This window comes from Dendrobates tinctorius, unplaced genomic scaffold (genome assembly GCF_039654945.1).
Source record: "Dendrobates tinctorius isolate UK_male_01 unplaced genomic scaffold, ASM3965494v1 ptg000203l, whole genome shotgun sequence".
In the NCBI taxonomy this organism is placed as follows: Eukaryota; Metazoa; Chordata; class Amphibia; order Anura; family Dendrobatidae; genus Dendrobates; species Dendrobates tinctorius.
In genome coordinates this window covers 26,660,211-26,675,992 of record NW_027361870.1, presented here as the reverse complement: position 1 = coordinate 26,675,992, position 15,782 = coordinate 26,660,211, and the positions used below count along the sequence as shown (strand labels likewise).

Here is a 15,782-nt window from a genome sequence, read left to right as displayed (position 1 = left end):
TTGGGCGTGCTCGAGTAATATGTTCAAGTCCCCAATTGCTGCATGCGTTGGGGCCGTCTAACAGCTGTGAGACATGCAGCCGCGGGGACGCAAACATTTTACTCGAGCACGCCCAAGATACTCAGATAGCACCTTATCCATGCACGTTCACTCATCACTAAATATTACATGTTCATTTTTCCTCCAGAAACCACGCAAGGACAGAAGTCTGGCCAGCTGAGCCCATCCCATGAAACATCAACTCTTGGCTGGGGGCGTTGAGAATGTGGTGATCAGCCGATTGCCTTTCATACTAGTGTAGACAATTTTTATGAAGAGCGGCTTCATAGTGTTGAAGGTGATAAAGAGCCGCAGTGTAAGCTGTAACACGTTCATCTGTTCTAAAATCTGTGGTGAGCAGTACACATGGATGTAGTTAGAGAATAGAAAGCTTATCTAGCCCTTCAGCTATAGAGCAAGAGTGTTAGTGCCATGAAAGTACAGAACTTGCCTGAAGAGGAGTGCATCAGAGGTGCAGATGAAGCAGGAATAGGAAAGAGGTTCACATCTGAAAAACAAACACAAAGAACTCAGCAGAATTACACACCATGCTCCGCACCGAAGAGAGAACGGATGCAGAATATCAATCTGGAAAATGCATGTCAATCTCAAAAAAAAAAAAAATAAGATGTGACTGCATTTTAATGGGGGGGGGGGGGGGGGGAGGAATTAAATATAGCATGCAGCCATATTCTTCCTACCAGAAAGACTAAAGTTATGACGGACTCCAATCTGGAGGATTCATTGGGTGCCACAGGTGGTTGTCATGCGAAATTGTGCTGTGGGGTTTGTTGCTTTTTTTTTTAAAGTAGTAAAAATGCAAATGTGCAGTCTAATACTAATCTCCCCAATGTTATCTTTACGATAAGCCAAGATGATCACACCTGAGTTTTTGACTTGAAAACACTTCTCATACATTCCCAATCATGTACATTAATATGTTAGGAATTCTTGATTGCACCACATCCGATCAGCAGTAATATGAAGAAGCAGGCACAGCCCTTCCCACGCCAAGAGCATTTTCAGCACATGTAACAGAGCTGACTTTGCCTTTTATTTTTTTGAAGTGTATTTTCTATGGTGAATGTATTGTAACCTTATGTAAAATCACAGATCTAATGCTACTGATTTATGCGCTGGTGTGCAGTTTCTCCTGTCCCCAGGACAGGATGCTTTTCTCCACGACTCGGAGCAGCTGAGATTGGCCTGCTACCACCTTCTTCCAGGACATGACAGCATCCTGAGACTTTTTTGCAGACTGATGATTGAGAGATGGCAATGTGCACCAGTTTCTCACATGTCATGTACAGCAAGTCCCCTGTAAGGCTGCGTTCACACTTCGCGGGTTTTTTGCGGCGGTTTTAAACACGCGATTTTGCCGCGAAAAATGAGCATCCCGCAATGCTGTGCTAATGCTGCGGTTTGTTCCGCAGTAAAAAAACGCAGCATGCTCATTAATTTAGCGGAATCGCGGCGATCCCGCACCCATAGGAATGCATTGTTCTGCTTACTTTCCGAATGTGGCTGTGCCCACCATGCGAAAAGTAAGCAGAACATTTGCGGATGGTACCCACGGTCCGGAGGAGAGGAGACTGTCCTCCGGGGTGTGGGTACCATATCCCTGTAAAAAAATAGAATTAAAATTAAAAAAATATTGTTATTCTCACCTTCCGCCGTCCCGCGCAGCCTTCCTGTCTCTCCATGCTCCCGGAATCTTCCGGTCCCAGAAATCCTTTTCGAGAATGACCGCGATGACGTCACGGTCTCGCGGGAGCACGACGTCTCGCGGTCATTCGCGCAAAGGATTACTGGGACCGGAAGATGCCGGGAGCAAGGAGAGAGGCGGGAAGACTGCGTGGGACGCCGGAAGGTGAGAATAACAATATTTTTTTACATCCTGTTACTGCTGATGCTGCATAGGCAGCATCAGTAGTAAAAAGTTGGTCACACTCGTCAAACTCTGTTTGATGAGTGTGACCAACCTGTCAATCAGTTCTCCAAGCGATGCTCCAGATCGCTTGGAAAACGCTAGCATTCTGCAAGCTAATTACGCTTGCAAATCGCTAGTTTTTCGGCGGGAAAAATCGCAGGAATTTAAAATGCGATTTTCCCGTGGAATGGAATTCCGGAATTCTCGCGGTAACTTCCGGGAGAGTTCCGCTACGTGTGAACGTAGCCTAAGACAACCATTCAAAACTGCATTGAACAAGGAGCTCCTAAAAGGGTGGACTCTTCAGAAGATGGCTAATATGTACAAAATATACCAACATTGAAAAACATACTGAAAAATCAGATCTGGATAAGAGTCAAAGACGTGGCCATATAGAGAGGTTGCACAAGTGACAAAAAAAAAAAAAGTGTCCTGTGCATTTTAACTCCAAGTAGGGGCTCATTCACATGTCCGATTTTTCCATGTAAGGGAAGACATCTAAAAGACAAAATTTCTCCACCTTCTCTATTGTTACAGTCTGACAATGAAACCACACTCAGAAATCCTACGTGCTTGTTGCCATTTTTTCACAGACCTACTGATTTGCACTTTCGATTTCGTTCCAACCCTTGGAATCGGACATGTCTAATATAAATGGCCCATAGCCTATCACAAATACAAGAGCGAATTTTGAAAAACCAGCACCGATGCGCAGAAATCGGACACATGAATGAGCCGATATTACCATGGCAGTCAATATGCCCGCATAGCTGCATCGTGGCGTGTGGTGCACCTACACATTAACACTATGCACGCAGCAGTAACAATGCCACACTAACCTTATAGGCCTCTGTAGTGTAGGAAAGGTCAGGATTTCAGAAGTGACAATTTCTACTTGTGCAAAATGCCTTGTGGCAACCAAGGGACAAACAGTAGCCAGTCTACTAACACTTTAGAAAAAAATAAAATAATGGGGCAAGTGACACTAACCACATCACAGAAGGAACGCCCCATCTGTAGGACTCCACGTCCGGTATAGTCATTCATTCTTTCCTCATCATGTACAAGCACGAAATACAATTCTGCAGTTCCCCCTTTCAGAATTGAGTAGTAGTTTCCAAAACTAAATAGGGAAATGAGATTGTCGCATTTCTACTTCCCCTTTATAAAGGCCACAAATAAAGAAATAAAGGGGAGCTAAACATGAAACAAACCTGAGAGGCCACTTGCAAGCAATTTACTTCATCATACGGAGAGCGATCAACAAGGAAATAATGGAATTTGTCCAAAGAAATTACTCGATCGGTACTAGATTTCTAATCAGACGCCCAGTCCTTGAGAAAACATACTTTGAAAATGTGATTATATGAACATATTGGGAGAGACCTGTCAGTTTGAGAGCGGAGTGATTAGAAGCTGAGGGGATGGGCCTTGTACAGGTCATCCAAGATGCATTGTCTCCAGTACGGCTTTTCAAATTAAGTTTTCTCTGAAACACTGCAGCAACACGGCCGTGTCCAATTCATGCTAGCCTTGGTTTAAGTCCAGACTTGGCAGATTAGCAGATCTATGCTGTGAACGCCGCAACATGTTTTGTTTTCACAGCACAACCCTGTGAAAGTCCTCAAAAATATATACTTGAGCTGCCAGGAGGGCTTCTCTGGAGGGATTGTGTATTGGGCCTTGTCCAACAATAAAAAGGTTTGCGTTTTTGGTAGATATCTGATGTCCCATGAAGGACTTCTTATCCAGGTGTCTCAGCACTGGGACACTGGATGTGCACATAAAAAGGTATCATTTTTCACGTCAGGCCTATACAGCCATATCACAACCATTAGTAACTTCCTCCTGGTGGGTTCCCTTTAGGACCACCACAGGAGGGTCAAGACTAGAGCAGCAGGTCTGATGTCAGATGGTTGTGGAGAAAGTGGTGTGAAACGTAGCAAGAATTAAACAGAAATGGCTTATTAATTAGACAGCTGCCGTGGGCCACATTTCACTTGTGATTACACATTTGGTCGTTTCTTTGCGCACATAACAGAGGCCATTGTCGGAAAATGTTAGGAAGGACAATGGTGTCATCTCATAGTACTAGGGGCGACGTGTGACTGTGCTCAGTTACATAACCCGAAAACCACAATATTACACAACTTATACTGAAGGAGATAAATCTCACAAACAGACAAACCGGACAACCACAGACAAGAGGACGTGACTGTAGATGTATTGTGAGGAAAGGCTGGTGACACAACCCAACATGTCACACAGGACGTCAACTCACCATAACCCCCAACATGGAAGTACAAGCAGGAAATGGGACGCACAGTTCCTGCACACAATTATTTGGAGAGGGTGAGGGGATGGTGAGGGAGACTGAATGTATGATTAGGAGGCACTCTGGTAGGTAAAATTATTACGTGGCACTATTACTGACCAAAAGAGAACATCTGCTTAATCATTTTTTCAGACACTAAAGCTGGAGTCACACATAGCAATCTCAATAGCGAGATCGCTGCTGAGGCACAACTTTTGTGACACAACAGCGATCTCACCAGCGAGATCGCTGTGTGTGACAGCGAGCGGCCCCCCTGCCGGTATCGCTGAAAGAAACCTCTGGACTTTTTTTGTCGCTGGTCTCCCGCTGGCCAGCATGCATCGCTGCGTGTGACAGGTGGGAGACCAGCGATCAGCTGTAAAAAAAAAAAAAAAAAAAAAAAAAAATATTGTTGTTCTCACCTTCCGACGTCCCGCGCAGTCATCCCGCCTCTCTCCACGCTCCCGGTCCCAGTGATCCTTTGCACGAGTGACCGGGAGACCGTGACATTCTCGCGGTCATTCTTGCAAAGGATCACTGGGACCAGGAGAGTGGAGAGGCGCGGGATGGCTGCGCGGGACGTCAGAAGGTGAGAATAATATTTTTTCTTTTACAGTAATTCTATTTTTTTACAGGGATGGCATCAGCGCTAACGAACACAGCGATGCCGCGCGCTCGGCATCGCTGTGCTAATCGCTGGTGAAGCTGTCTGACAGCTCACCAGCGATCACATAGCGACTTACCAGCGACCCTGACACGTTGATATCGTTGTCAGGATCGCTGGTAAGTCGCTATGTGTGACTCCAGCTTTACTGTTGGGGGGCACTTTCTACAATTTGACACCATTATAGTTGGAGGCAGCACGTGTATGGTACTATTGTTTCTGGAGCACAATCGGCATTGCAACATTTTTATTTTTTAACAATTAGCATTCAACATAATGGTGACAGAATTATAGGGTGTTAGGGAGCACAGAAGGTACAGTGTCAGCAGCAGGAAAACACTATGGACATGATGTAAAGAGTATTAGAAGAAAAAAAAAAAAAAAAGTTATAACTAGGTAAAGAGGAGTTTTGCACTGAAGCAGCATCATGGTGTTGGCTGGCCAAATGGAGAACGTGAGGAACAAATATCTTGCAAGGCATGAGATGCAACTGTTGGGCATTTTGCCTGCAATTGCATAACATTATTACTTACTTCCCATGTGCTTTGTTGCACTGAATTTAACTTAAATACTAGCACCCACCGATATCTGACATACCAATCCCCTGTGATCTTGTTCAAACTCTATGGCTGCTCAAAAAAATTAAAAACAAAACAAACAGTACATGCCCCACAAAACCCAGTAAAAGGACCAGGTAGTTTTGGATGACCAGTGCTCAGAGGTAACCGGACAGAAGACACTGAACTTTCACCTGTGAGATAACAGGATGCTGCATCCAGGTACGATCATGTCCGTTCAGCTCTAGTAATCTGCCATCAATAGATTCCTCCATTTTATGTGAGACTAATGATTGCACCAGAACACACCATTTCTGTATACAAGATTTGCTTTCTTAATTTAAGGAAATTATAAACGAGGTCTGGAAGGGGGGAGGGGTGAATCAGTAAAATCAAAAAGGAGGACAATATCCATTAGATTCCCAGTAATTAACACCCACACATTACCAGAACGCCTGTGCCAAATGCACAGAACTACACATTTATCCAAAAGATTTCAGCCCTTTGATTCTGGAGAAGTTATGTAAAAAAGGCCATTAATCCTAAAATACAAGAAAAAGACTTCTTATAATTCTCAGTTTTTTTGGTTTTTCTTTCATTCTCGTAGTCCATGGTTATCGCCACTACCAGATAAATTCAGTGTGATGATTATTCTCCTCCGGAGCCCGTGGCAGGTAAACCACGTATATATAATGTGCCCTCAGCTCTAGTGACTGCACCGCATCTGTAGAAACTCGTGGTGGACGTCTCTCGGGGTGGGAAGGGGAATCCACGCTGCTCTACAGATGGCCGATTCATACAGTGCCTACAAGTAGTATTCAACCCCCTGCAGATTTAGCAGGTTTGATAAGATGCAAATAAGTTAGAGCCTTCAAACTTCACACAAGAGCAGGATTTATTAACAGATGCATAAATCTTACAAACCAAAAAGTTATGTTGCTCAGTTAAATTTTAATAAATTTTAAACATAAAAGTGTGGGTCAATTATTATTCAACCCCTAGGTTTAATATTTTGTGGAATAACCCTTGTTTGCAATTACAGCTAATAATCGTCTTTTATAAGACCTGATCAGGCCGGCACAGGTCTCTGGAGTTATCTTGGCCCACTCCTCCATGCAGATCTTCTCCAAGTTATCTAGGTTCTTTGGGTGTCTCATGTGGACTTTAATCTTGAGCTCCTTCCACAAGTTTTCAATTGGGTTAAGGTCAGGAGACTGACTAGGCCACTCCAACACCTTGATTTTTTCCCTCTTGAACCAGGCCTTGGTTTTCTTGGCTGTGTGCTTTGGGTCGTTGTCTTGTTGGAAGATGAAATGACGACCCATCTTAAGATCCTTGATGGAAGAGCAGAGGTTCTTGGCCAAAATCTCCAGGTAGGCCGTGCTATCCATCTTCCCATGGATGCGGACCAGATGGCCAGGCCCCTTGGCTGAGAAACAGCCCCACAGCATGATGCTGCCACCACCATGCTTGACTGTAGGGATGGTATTCTTGGGGTCGTATGCAGTGCCATCCAGTCTCCAAACGTCACGTGTGTGGTTGGCACCAAAGATATCGATCTTGGTCTCATCAGACCAGAGAACCTTGAACCAGTCTGTCTCAGAGTCCTCCAAGTGATCATGAGCAAACTGTAGACGAGCCTTGACATGACGCTTTGAAAGTAAAGGTACCTTACGGGCTCGTCTGGAACGGAGACCATTGCGGTGGAGTACGTTACTTATGGTATTGACTGAAACCAATGTCCCCACTGCCATGAGATCTTCCCGGAGCTCCTTCCTTGTTGTCCTTGGGTTAGCCTTGACTCTTCGGACAAGCCTGGCCTCGGCACGGGAGGAAACTTTCAAAGGCTGTCCAGGCCGTGGAAGGCTAACAGTAGTTCCATAAGCCTTCCACTTCCGGATGATGCTCCCAACAGTGGAGACAGGTAGGCCCAACTCCTTGGAAAGCGTTTTGTACCCCTTGCCAGCCTTGTGACCCTCCACAATCTTGTCTCTGATGGCCTTGGAATGCTCCTTTGTCTTTCCCATGTTGACCATGTATGAGTGCTGTTCACAAATTTGGCGAGGGTCTTAAATAGTCAGAAAAGGCTGGAAAAAGAGATAATTAATCCAAACATGTGAAGCTCATTGTTCTTTGTGCCTGAAATACTTCTTAATACTTTAGGGGAACCAAACAGAATTCTGGTGGTTTGAGGGGTTGAATAATAAATGACCCTCTGAATAAACTTTTCACAATTTAAAAAAAAATTAAACAAAGAAATAACATTCTTTTTTGCTGCAGTGCATTTCACACTTCCAGGCTGATCTACAATCCAAATGTCACAATGCCAAGTTAATTCCGAATGTGTAAACCTGCTAAATCTACAGGGGGTTGAATACTACTTGTAGGCACTGTATGTATGTTCACATCTGTGTAATAGAGCCTGCATGACAGGCACATTTCTCTGGCAGATCCTCCCAAGCTATCTGTAGATCTGCTACAGGAAACAGACACCGATGTGAACAGAGCCCTAGTCAACAGGATCCTTTAGGATTCCTTGAGATTTATTAAAAACTGATCTGTCAGATGAGAAAAGCATTCTTGCGTTTGGAGGATTAGGGACAGGTTGTACCAATAGTGATGGTTTTCTTTAAAACCTACTTATGTTACTTGACAGGTGACCGCACATGGAGTCACTGGGATCCCAGTAAAAGAATCTTCACACAAACATAGTAAAAGATCCATTCATGTGGGGAAAGGGGGGCCTTAGGCCTTCACCGAGATAACATTTGGATAGGATGCTTTTTTGGAAGCCTCCCTTGCATATTCTATCTGATCTGATGGAAGGAAAAGCCTTCTCAAATCTGCAGACACCAAGACAAAACCCCACCAACCCCATTATAAGTCGATAGGGGCCAGTGGTGGCAGCACTGCACCATGATTTACGCTATGAACGTAAGGTATGACAGATTGCAGTAAGGCCTGGAGCAGATACTCTATATACGAAAAAAAAAAATTCACATCACGTCTTTGAAGATCCTAATTGAATCTGCTCCAAACTGAGCATTGTCTAATCAGAAGGTTGCAAAAAAAAAAAATAAATAAAGTTTTCAGCAACAGCCTGAAGCCTCCATGTGAACGTAGCCTTAAATATACAAGGAGTAGAACTTGCCAAATCCTCTCCCTCCATGAATGAAGCAGCCTTCATGATGGAGGGCTGAAATATGAGAGGAAGTCTCCTCACCGCTCTCACATTTCATCCCATTCACTGGCACAAGCTCCAATGGCACAGCTACCAATTCATCAGAAATTTCCTTGTATTTTAGCTTTAATGGCCAATAAACTGATTGTATTATAGGACATTATTATGATCAGCAATATTCTCATTATCTCCACTTTACCTTCTCCTTGAAGATATTGTGCTAAAAATGTATACCCTGGAAATGAAATAGAAGATGCAAGTCAGACAACATTCAAAAGAGGGAAAAAAAACAGACACTGAGCCCTAAAGCCGTGATTTACTATGAATGCCACTGCCCGGCTAATGCATATACTGCCTGTGCGTACGCTGGGAACATGAGAGCGGAGGAGTAACATGAAACATGAATGTACGAGCTCAGGCGTCAACTACTCCAAAATAGCCCCTACACTCCCTTACTACTGAGGAAGCCCCCTGTGACGACAGCATTTAATCTTAATTATCCAGACGTTAATTCCGTAGCCTAGGAGACATACGCCATTATCTTTATGTTGACTTGAGTTTGTGTTAATCGTTGGTTGGTCAAGAAACATACTATTGTTCGTATGAACCTTTAACGTTAACTTTTTAGTTATGTTTGTTGCAACTTGTTTCTGTTATCATGGATGACAGGGACACAAAGTAATTGAAAAATAGATGTGTGTTAATATGTTGATTACACATTGTACCAGGAGAGCTAGTTTGTTGACCTGCAAAACAGGATGAACAATGAAGATTAATTACATGCTCAAAAACTGAGAGTTAAACTCATCCCACCTTCATGATCTGAACCACAGAAGTGTGAATAAAAAGGGATTTTTTATTTTTTTTTAATCCTGCTGAAGAAATCAAAGCCTCTTTAAAAAGCCACAGCCAGGCACACTCTAGAGGACAGTAGCCAGGACATCATGGCTCCATCACGAGGGACACAGTTTTGACATTCTACAGCATGTCACCTTAGGGATCACAGCCCTGGATGAAAGAACACAGATTTGCTCTATTAAACCATCACTGAACCCCTTGAAAACTTTGGAGAAGCCAGGATTTGGACTCCAGCCACCTGAGCCCTATGGATACATTTGAAGAATCCAGGTTTGGACAAACAGGTCACCTGGCCCACCTACCTCACTGCTGTGTCAGCTTCCTAAGCTTGTTGTTACCTCCCCTGTTGCCACAGCGTTTTACCCTCACCCAAGGGGATGAGATGAGTCCTGGTCTATGCAGTCTCAGGCCAGTGAATGAGAACACCCACTGAAGCACCCCCCTGACCCCATGTCTCCATACAACACCTCAATACCAGGGCTCAGGACTGGCTCAGATGCTACACAACATGGGCACTTAACTACTGTAGCACAGACATCAAAAAATGAAGGCCACATGTTCCTCCATGTCTGGAGCAATGCTCCTAGGAGAGAAACGCTGTGCCATACACCAAGAATTGGAGCACAGATCAGCAAAAAACCTGCTGTCAGCACATAGTTATCCAAAGGCTTCATATTTAGGATCCATGACATGCATCAGCATTGAAGCTCATTGGCAGACATCTCCTCAGGATGTAGTTCTGTGACTAGACAACACGCTTTCAAAATTAGCTTGAAAAACAAAAGTACCGGCGATGTACCTAGAAATTTCTTAAAGGGAACATGTCAGATGGTCCATGCGGAAGAACCAAGGGCAGCATAAATCAGGGGACAGATCACCCATAGCACACATGTACATTTTACTCTAAAAGGCTGAAGAAAACACACATTAAGATGAGGGCAGGGGACGGGAGACTCCGATTACTAGTGACAGAGGTATGTCTCCATCAATTTCTAGCTGCCAGGCTCTGCATGACTGACAGGTCTGTCCCCAGACGTGTTCTAGAGAGCCCCGTCACTCTAGCTGGAGGGGACATACCTCTGTGACTGTTCCTTTAGTTGTTATCTCACCCCTGGCCACCATCTTAAAGTAGATTTTCACATTCATAATCAGCAATTATGGGGCCGGTTATCCCATGCCCGAAGGGCCATAATGGACCCGGTCTCCCATCCCTACAATGCATTAATGGAGCCGGTTCTCTCATGCCCGAAAGGCCATAACGCGGCCTGTCCTCCCATCCATACAAGGCATTAATGGAGCCGTCCTCCCATGCCCGAAGGGCCATAATGGACCCGGTCTCCCAGCCTTGCAAGGCATTAATGGAGCCGGTCCTCCCATGCCCACCGGAGAGGTAGCATGGATCATCTTACTGGTTGCCTTATCTAGGACAAGAGATGCAACTAATATTAAACTATACACATTACTGATCTCAACCCCCTAAAGTTTCAGTCCTGATGCTTCAGTCCTCCCCGTCTGCCTGATTTCCAGCGGCGGTGCTATGTTCATCCTGGTGCCATACACTTTACTGTCACCAGTGTCCTCTAGCAGGGGTGTAAGACACTGGAGTTTTATCTCCTCTGATAGGCATATTGGAAGTCCCTACCCCCAAACCACATTTCCTTCTACATCTGGGGGACCATCGGAACAGCAGATTAGGGTGCTGGCTTCAGCAGAGGTTCGTGTATGGGGCACCTGAGGTTGCAGGTGATTCAGGAAAAGCAGAGACGGAGGTGTAATGGCTTCCGTACCCTGACAATGTAGGCGCTGCCCTTTCACAGGATTTTCTTTGTACGCTCACACAAGTAGAAGGATCTCTGAGAAACTGTATGAAATCTGCACATTAACCATGATAAAAGGCTTTCACTTAAAGGATTAATGTCATCTATAGAAACACCCCGGAGTAACCAGAGGACGCAGGGCCACCAAAAGTTCAGCCAGCGTTAGTCATGTGCAGCAAACATTAGGCCGCCTCGTGCCAACTCATTAGCTAAAATGTTTGCTTGGAAACTGTATCAGAAGGAATATGACGGTGAGATGTCATATTCAGTTACAGGCGGGCCAGGAGAAAAGTGCTGCAATGCAATATAAGGGATGTCACAGATGGGCCCATTTCCGAGCTGTCGATGTACCCAGCAACGTGACACTAGTACCAAAGTTTAAAGAGGTAATGTGGCCATACTTGCTGCAACGGGCGGTGACGGGCCGGAAACTCAACGTCGAAAAACACGCAAGAGGGAAAATGACTACTAATGAATAGGACAGGTCCACAATACCAGCCACTTGCACAAGCGAGGAGGGAGATATCTGTACATGCGACATCACCGGGCCCGATCACCACTTGTTGCCATAGTGAGTAAGGCCGGATTGTTCACCTGCACTATCTATAGAGATTACTTGCCCCAATCTCCAAATGCACTCATGCAACCAGAATCCTGTAGTTATGATGTTACCAGCCCCCACACACCCTATAGAAGTGATCCTCTCGGTTACATCAGTAGTAAGATACAGCAGAATGAAGACTGAGGGTGGGTGCAGGATACTAGCCCACCAATTGATACAGAAGGTTTATGCTTGCATGAACATGGGCAGCCATGATGGCAGCCAAATCTGAGATACAGCTGCCCATTGCCATGTGGGATATTTAGTCGATGTGGCCATTGACATATCAAAACTGGGGATTACAATGCTACATGAAGTGCTAATTTCTTTAAATCTGTTAGTATCTTCCATCGTAATAGATTTCTGATTAGCGACCTGACTGCACATCAGGGCGGGGTAATGATCTCTTTCGACACTTTGGAGGAATAAGAAATGCGCATCTGACAACATGATACGCTAAGCTGTAAAAATCTGGTAGAGACAAGCACTCATTGTATTCCAGTGTTTGTGCCACGGAGGTCTTGTGATGGTGAGCACGGCCGCCGTGATGGAGCGGCTGTACTCACATCAGACAAGCTGATCCGCGGAGAAGCTCTGCTGCCAGCTGGACACAGGGGCAATATTGTCCTGGGTCAGAGGGGCACACGGAGCATGGGAGACCGTCCAATGCCCGTCAATAGACTGCGTGTAAACCTGTCAGCCAAGGCAAACAGCCCACAGCCAACGTAACCTGGGCCTATTACTACATCAGTATCACAAACACTGAATAAACCTTATCTGTATCAGCTGTAGAGTAGAAAACAGATCCATCTACAGAAGGGACTGAAGAACAATTTAGGATATTCTTAGCAGGTCACAATATTATAGGGGTTTTACACTTTCAGGAAAGTGGACCCCAAATCCTCTAAAATACCTAAAACGGCATGCACCTACACTAAGTAATCACGGAGTTCAGAAGCTGTAGGTGGCTCACGCTGCTGTGGTGACGTACGACCGATGTCAGCCAGAATGCCGATACCCGAGAAGCGCGAGTACCCACTGTTATATTAGAGCATTTGAGGGGTCCACTTTCCCAAAAGTCGTAAATCCCCCCAACCATCACTAGGACAGGCATTTTCTGACCATCATTTCTCCTTACTCTCAAAAGGAGAGGTAATTGCTGAAGTGGGAAAGTCATTCGCAGGCACCTAGCTGGAGTTGTGTCTGCAAGCCTCGTTCAGAGCTATAGGACCCCCAATTCCCTGCTCTACATGAAAAAGTGACCTACAATGCGAGGACCCCAATAAAGAGTGGCCTCGTAGCGTACTGAAGAAGCCACGTTTCAAATGGGCCTTGGAGCACAAAGATGAGCACACTACCTATAGAGTCAAGGGGTTGTCCTGGTCCCCTCATGAGCCAGTCCTGGTTATACAAGGCAGCTGCAGAAACATACAGGACGTGTGCCAGAGACCGGTACACCTCAGTGTCCATGTGCCGTCCTACCTGACCCTGGACCCCATGTTGACTCTGTATAGGCAGGTATGGTCTATTATATAACTATTAGTTCATTTAAAAAAGTGTTCCAGTAAGTAGTTTTTAGCCATCCATAGACTAGACCACATCTAGATTGATGACTCCTCCGACTACTGTGGACTGAAGGGAGAGGTGCCATGCAAGCCTGACCGCTGCTCCATGCAAATGCAGGGACAGATTCCCTATTCTGGGGAGTGGCTGTGTCTCAGCAGGGCATCACCAGTCATCTAGAAAAGTTCTTCTTACAGAATAACCCTTTAAGGCCCATTTCAGGGAGTGCCATCTATAGAAAGCCAATCGCCTTCTGAGTGACCGCATGGCGGTGGTTTAGGGTCCGTGTACTTGACAAGCTCCTCTCAAACATCAGGGCGGTCTCAGGCACACTGGCCACTGCCCTTCAGTTGAGACAGAACTTCATTCCTTTACTTTCTATATTGAAAGAAAATATAAAGAACAAAGACAATCAACAGTACAAGCAGCATGCCGGCTGTATACTAGAAGTAGATGTGACGCAGATGTCTACTGCATACACAATACGCCATGGTGATAACAGGAGGGACGTGATGGGGGTGTCTGACACTCTGCACCCCCCCAACACTTCTCCAGCGGTGAATCAGGTTTCTCCCAGCAGCTGGCACACAACAGACCCCACCCCACCATCTCTGTTCTGCACACTCACTGCCCACACTCCACCCGTCAGACCAAAATGCATGAACACACACGGTAGAAAGCTAGATGTAGTCCTTAGACACAGGGTGAGAGGGCCGCAGCCCGCATGCCAGCAGGTGGGCACACGCCTGGCCTGTCTTACAGCCCTCGCCAAATGTGATCTCATCTGGAAGAAAGATGGTGCCTGCCACATCTGGTCTCCCCTGCCCACACATAATAGAGAACTGGTGGACATGAGCTAATGGGATGCCATCTAATGAGATACCCCCTAATAGCTGACCCCCAATAATCACATCAGAGGATACAAATACCACATCTTCCGATCACAATGAGCAGGCAGGGGTGAGGGGATGTAAAGAGGTATTCTTACAGTTTGGACATCATCCCTATCCATGGAATACGGGATAACTTCCTGATCGATGGGGTCCAACAGCTAAAGACCCCCCTACTGATCCCGGATCAGAGCTCTGAAGACCCCTGTGAGAATAGAGCGGTGCTTGGTCACATGCACTGCAGCTCCATTCATTCCTATGGGAGTGGCTGCTTTCTTCCACAACCCGGGCTGCACCTGTACATGCATTGTGTCTGGTATAGAAAGAGGTGAATGGTGCAATACCAGACACAGCCTGCAGACAAGGGTGGCGCTGTTCCTTAGAAGACAGCAGCCATTTCTCCCCTCTACTCCTTTCAGTGGCAGATGAGGCTGGCATCTAGTGACACAATCCCCCTGGGGATGGCATATAAGGGGCTACAGACACACATCGGAGGGGGTGACCTTCACAGCATCTTACCCACTGAGCCGGCCTTGGAGGGGGCGCTGCCCGGTGCGGCCGGCCGGTCGTGCTCCTCCTCCTCGGGGGCGCTGGGGATGACCGGGGCGCTGGGCAGGTCGCTGCCGATGCTGCTGGCCTCCTCCTCGGGTGACGGCTCCAGGCTGTCGGAGTAGCTCTTCCTCTCCTCGTCATCCTCCGCCGCGGGCTTACCGGGGAAGGAGACGGAGAAGGTGGGATGAGCCATCTGCCCCACTCCCCCGGTCAGGTCCAGCACGTCGTCCATGTCATGCCGGGGCTTGGCCTCCTCCGCTCCTCGGTGCTGATCCGAGTCATTCCCGAAGCTGCTGGATGATGTGACAAACGGGGACTGGTCCTCCATGGCGGCTGCGGGACGGGGTACAATGCGGGATGCCGGCTGCGGAGAAGTGCGCCACCCGTCTGCGCGGCAGGGGGACTGGAGCGGTAACAATACAGAGAGGGAGGAGGCGCCAGCCACGCCCTGGTGACTCACACTCTGCCCGGAGCCTCAGCATGGCGGGGATGCTGCTGCCCCACCCAGGCCCCCAGGAGCCAACCAGCCGCGGCACTGGGCGGGACTACAAGCACTTGACTGACGACCTGGTCTACCAATAGAAAGCTAAGAGGGGCGGGACCGCAGTGTTCCCTTAGCCAATGGAGCAATGAGTTCGCGCAAAGGATGGTGGTTGTCATGGTAACAGACAGGACCCGCTGCTGCTCATTGCTGTTGTGCTGTGCGCAGACATTCCGGAACAGAGGAGAGGCAGTGCCGGTGGCTCCATGTTCAGGGAGGGTGACGGCTGTCTAGAGTCCAGTCATCCCGTGACACAGGCCTCATCCCAGGTCTTG

The 15,782-nt window shown here is 46.7% G+C and overlaps 1 protein-coding gene across 3 annotated transcripts in view; it reads right to left on the bottom strand.

Annotated features, from left to right (window-relative positions):
• RTN4 (reticulon 4) overlaps nt 1-15,465 on the bottom strand; it is a 60,848-nt gene extending 45,383 nt beyond the window's left edge. The window contains exons 1-2 of one of the 3 annotated variants that reach the window (XM_073553909.1): nt 14,934-15,465; nt 491-547 (exon numbers count right to left, since the gene is read on the bottom strand). In XM_073553909.1, coding sequence (XP_073410010.1) covers nt 491-547; nt 14,934-15,294 — 418 coding nt within the window. In that variant the 5' untranslated portion in view covers nt 15,295-15,465. Of the gene's footprint in view, nt 1-490; nt 548-8,884; nt 8,921-14,933 lie in introns of all 3 variants that reach the window. The other 2 variants (XM_073553910.1, XM_073553911.1) reach the window with 2 other exon arrangements.
• Between the last annotated feature and the right edge of the window lie 317 nt (nt 15,466-15,782).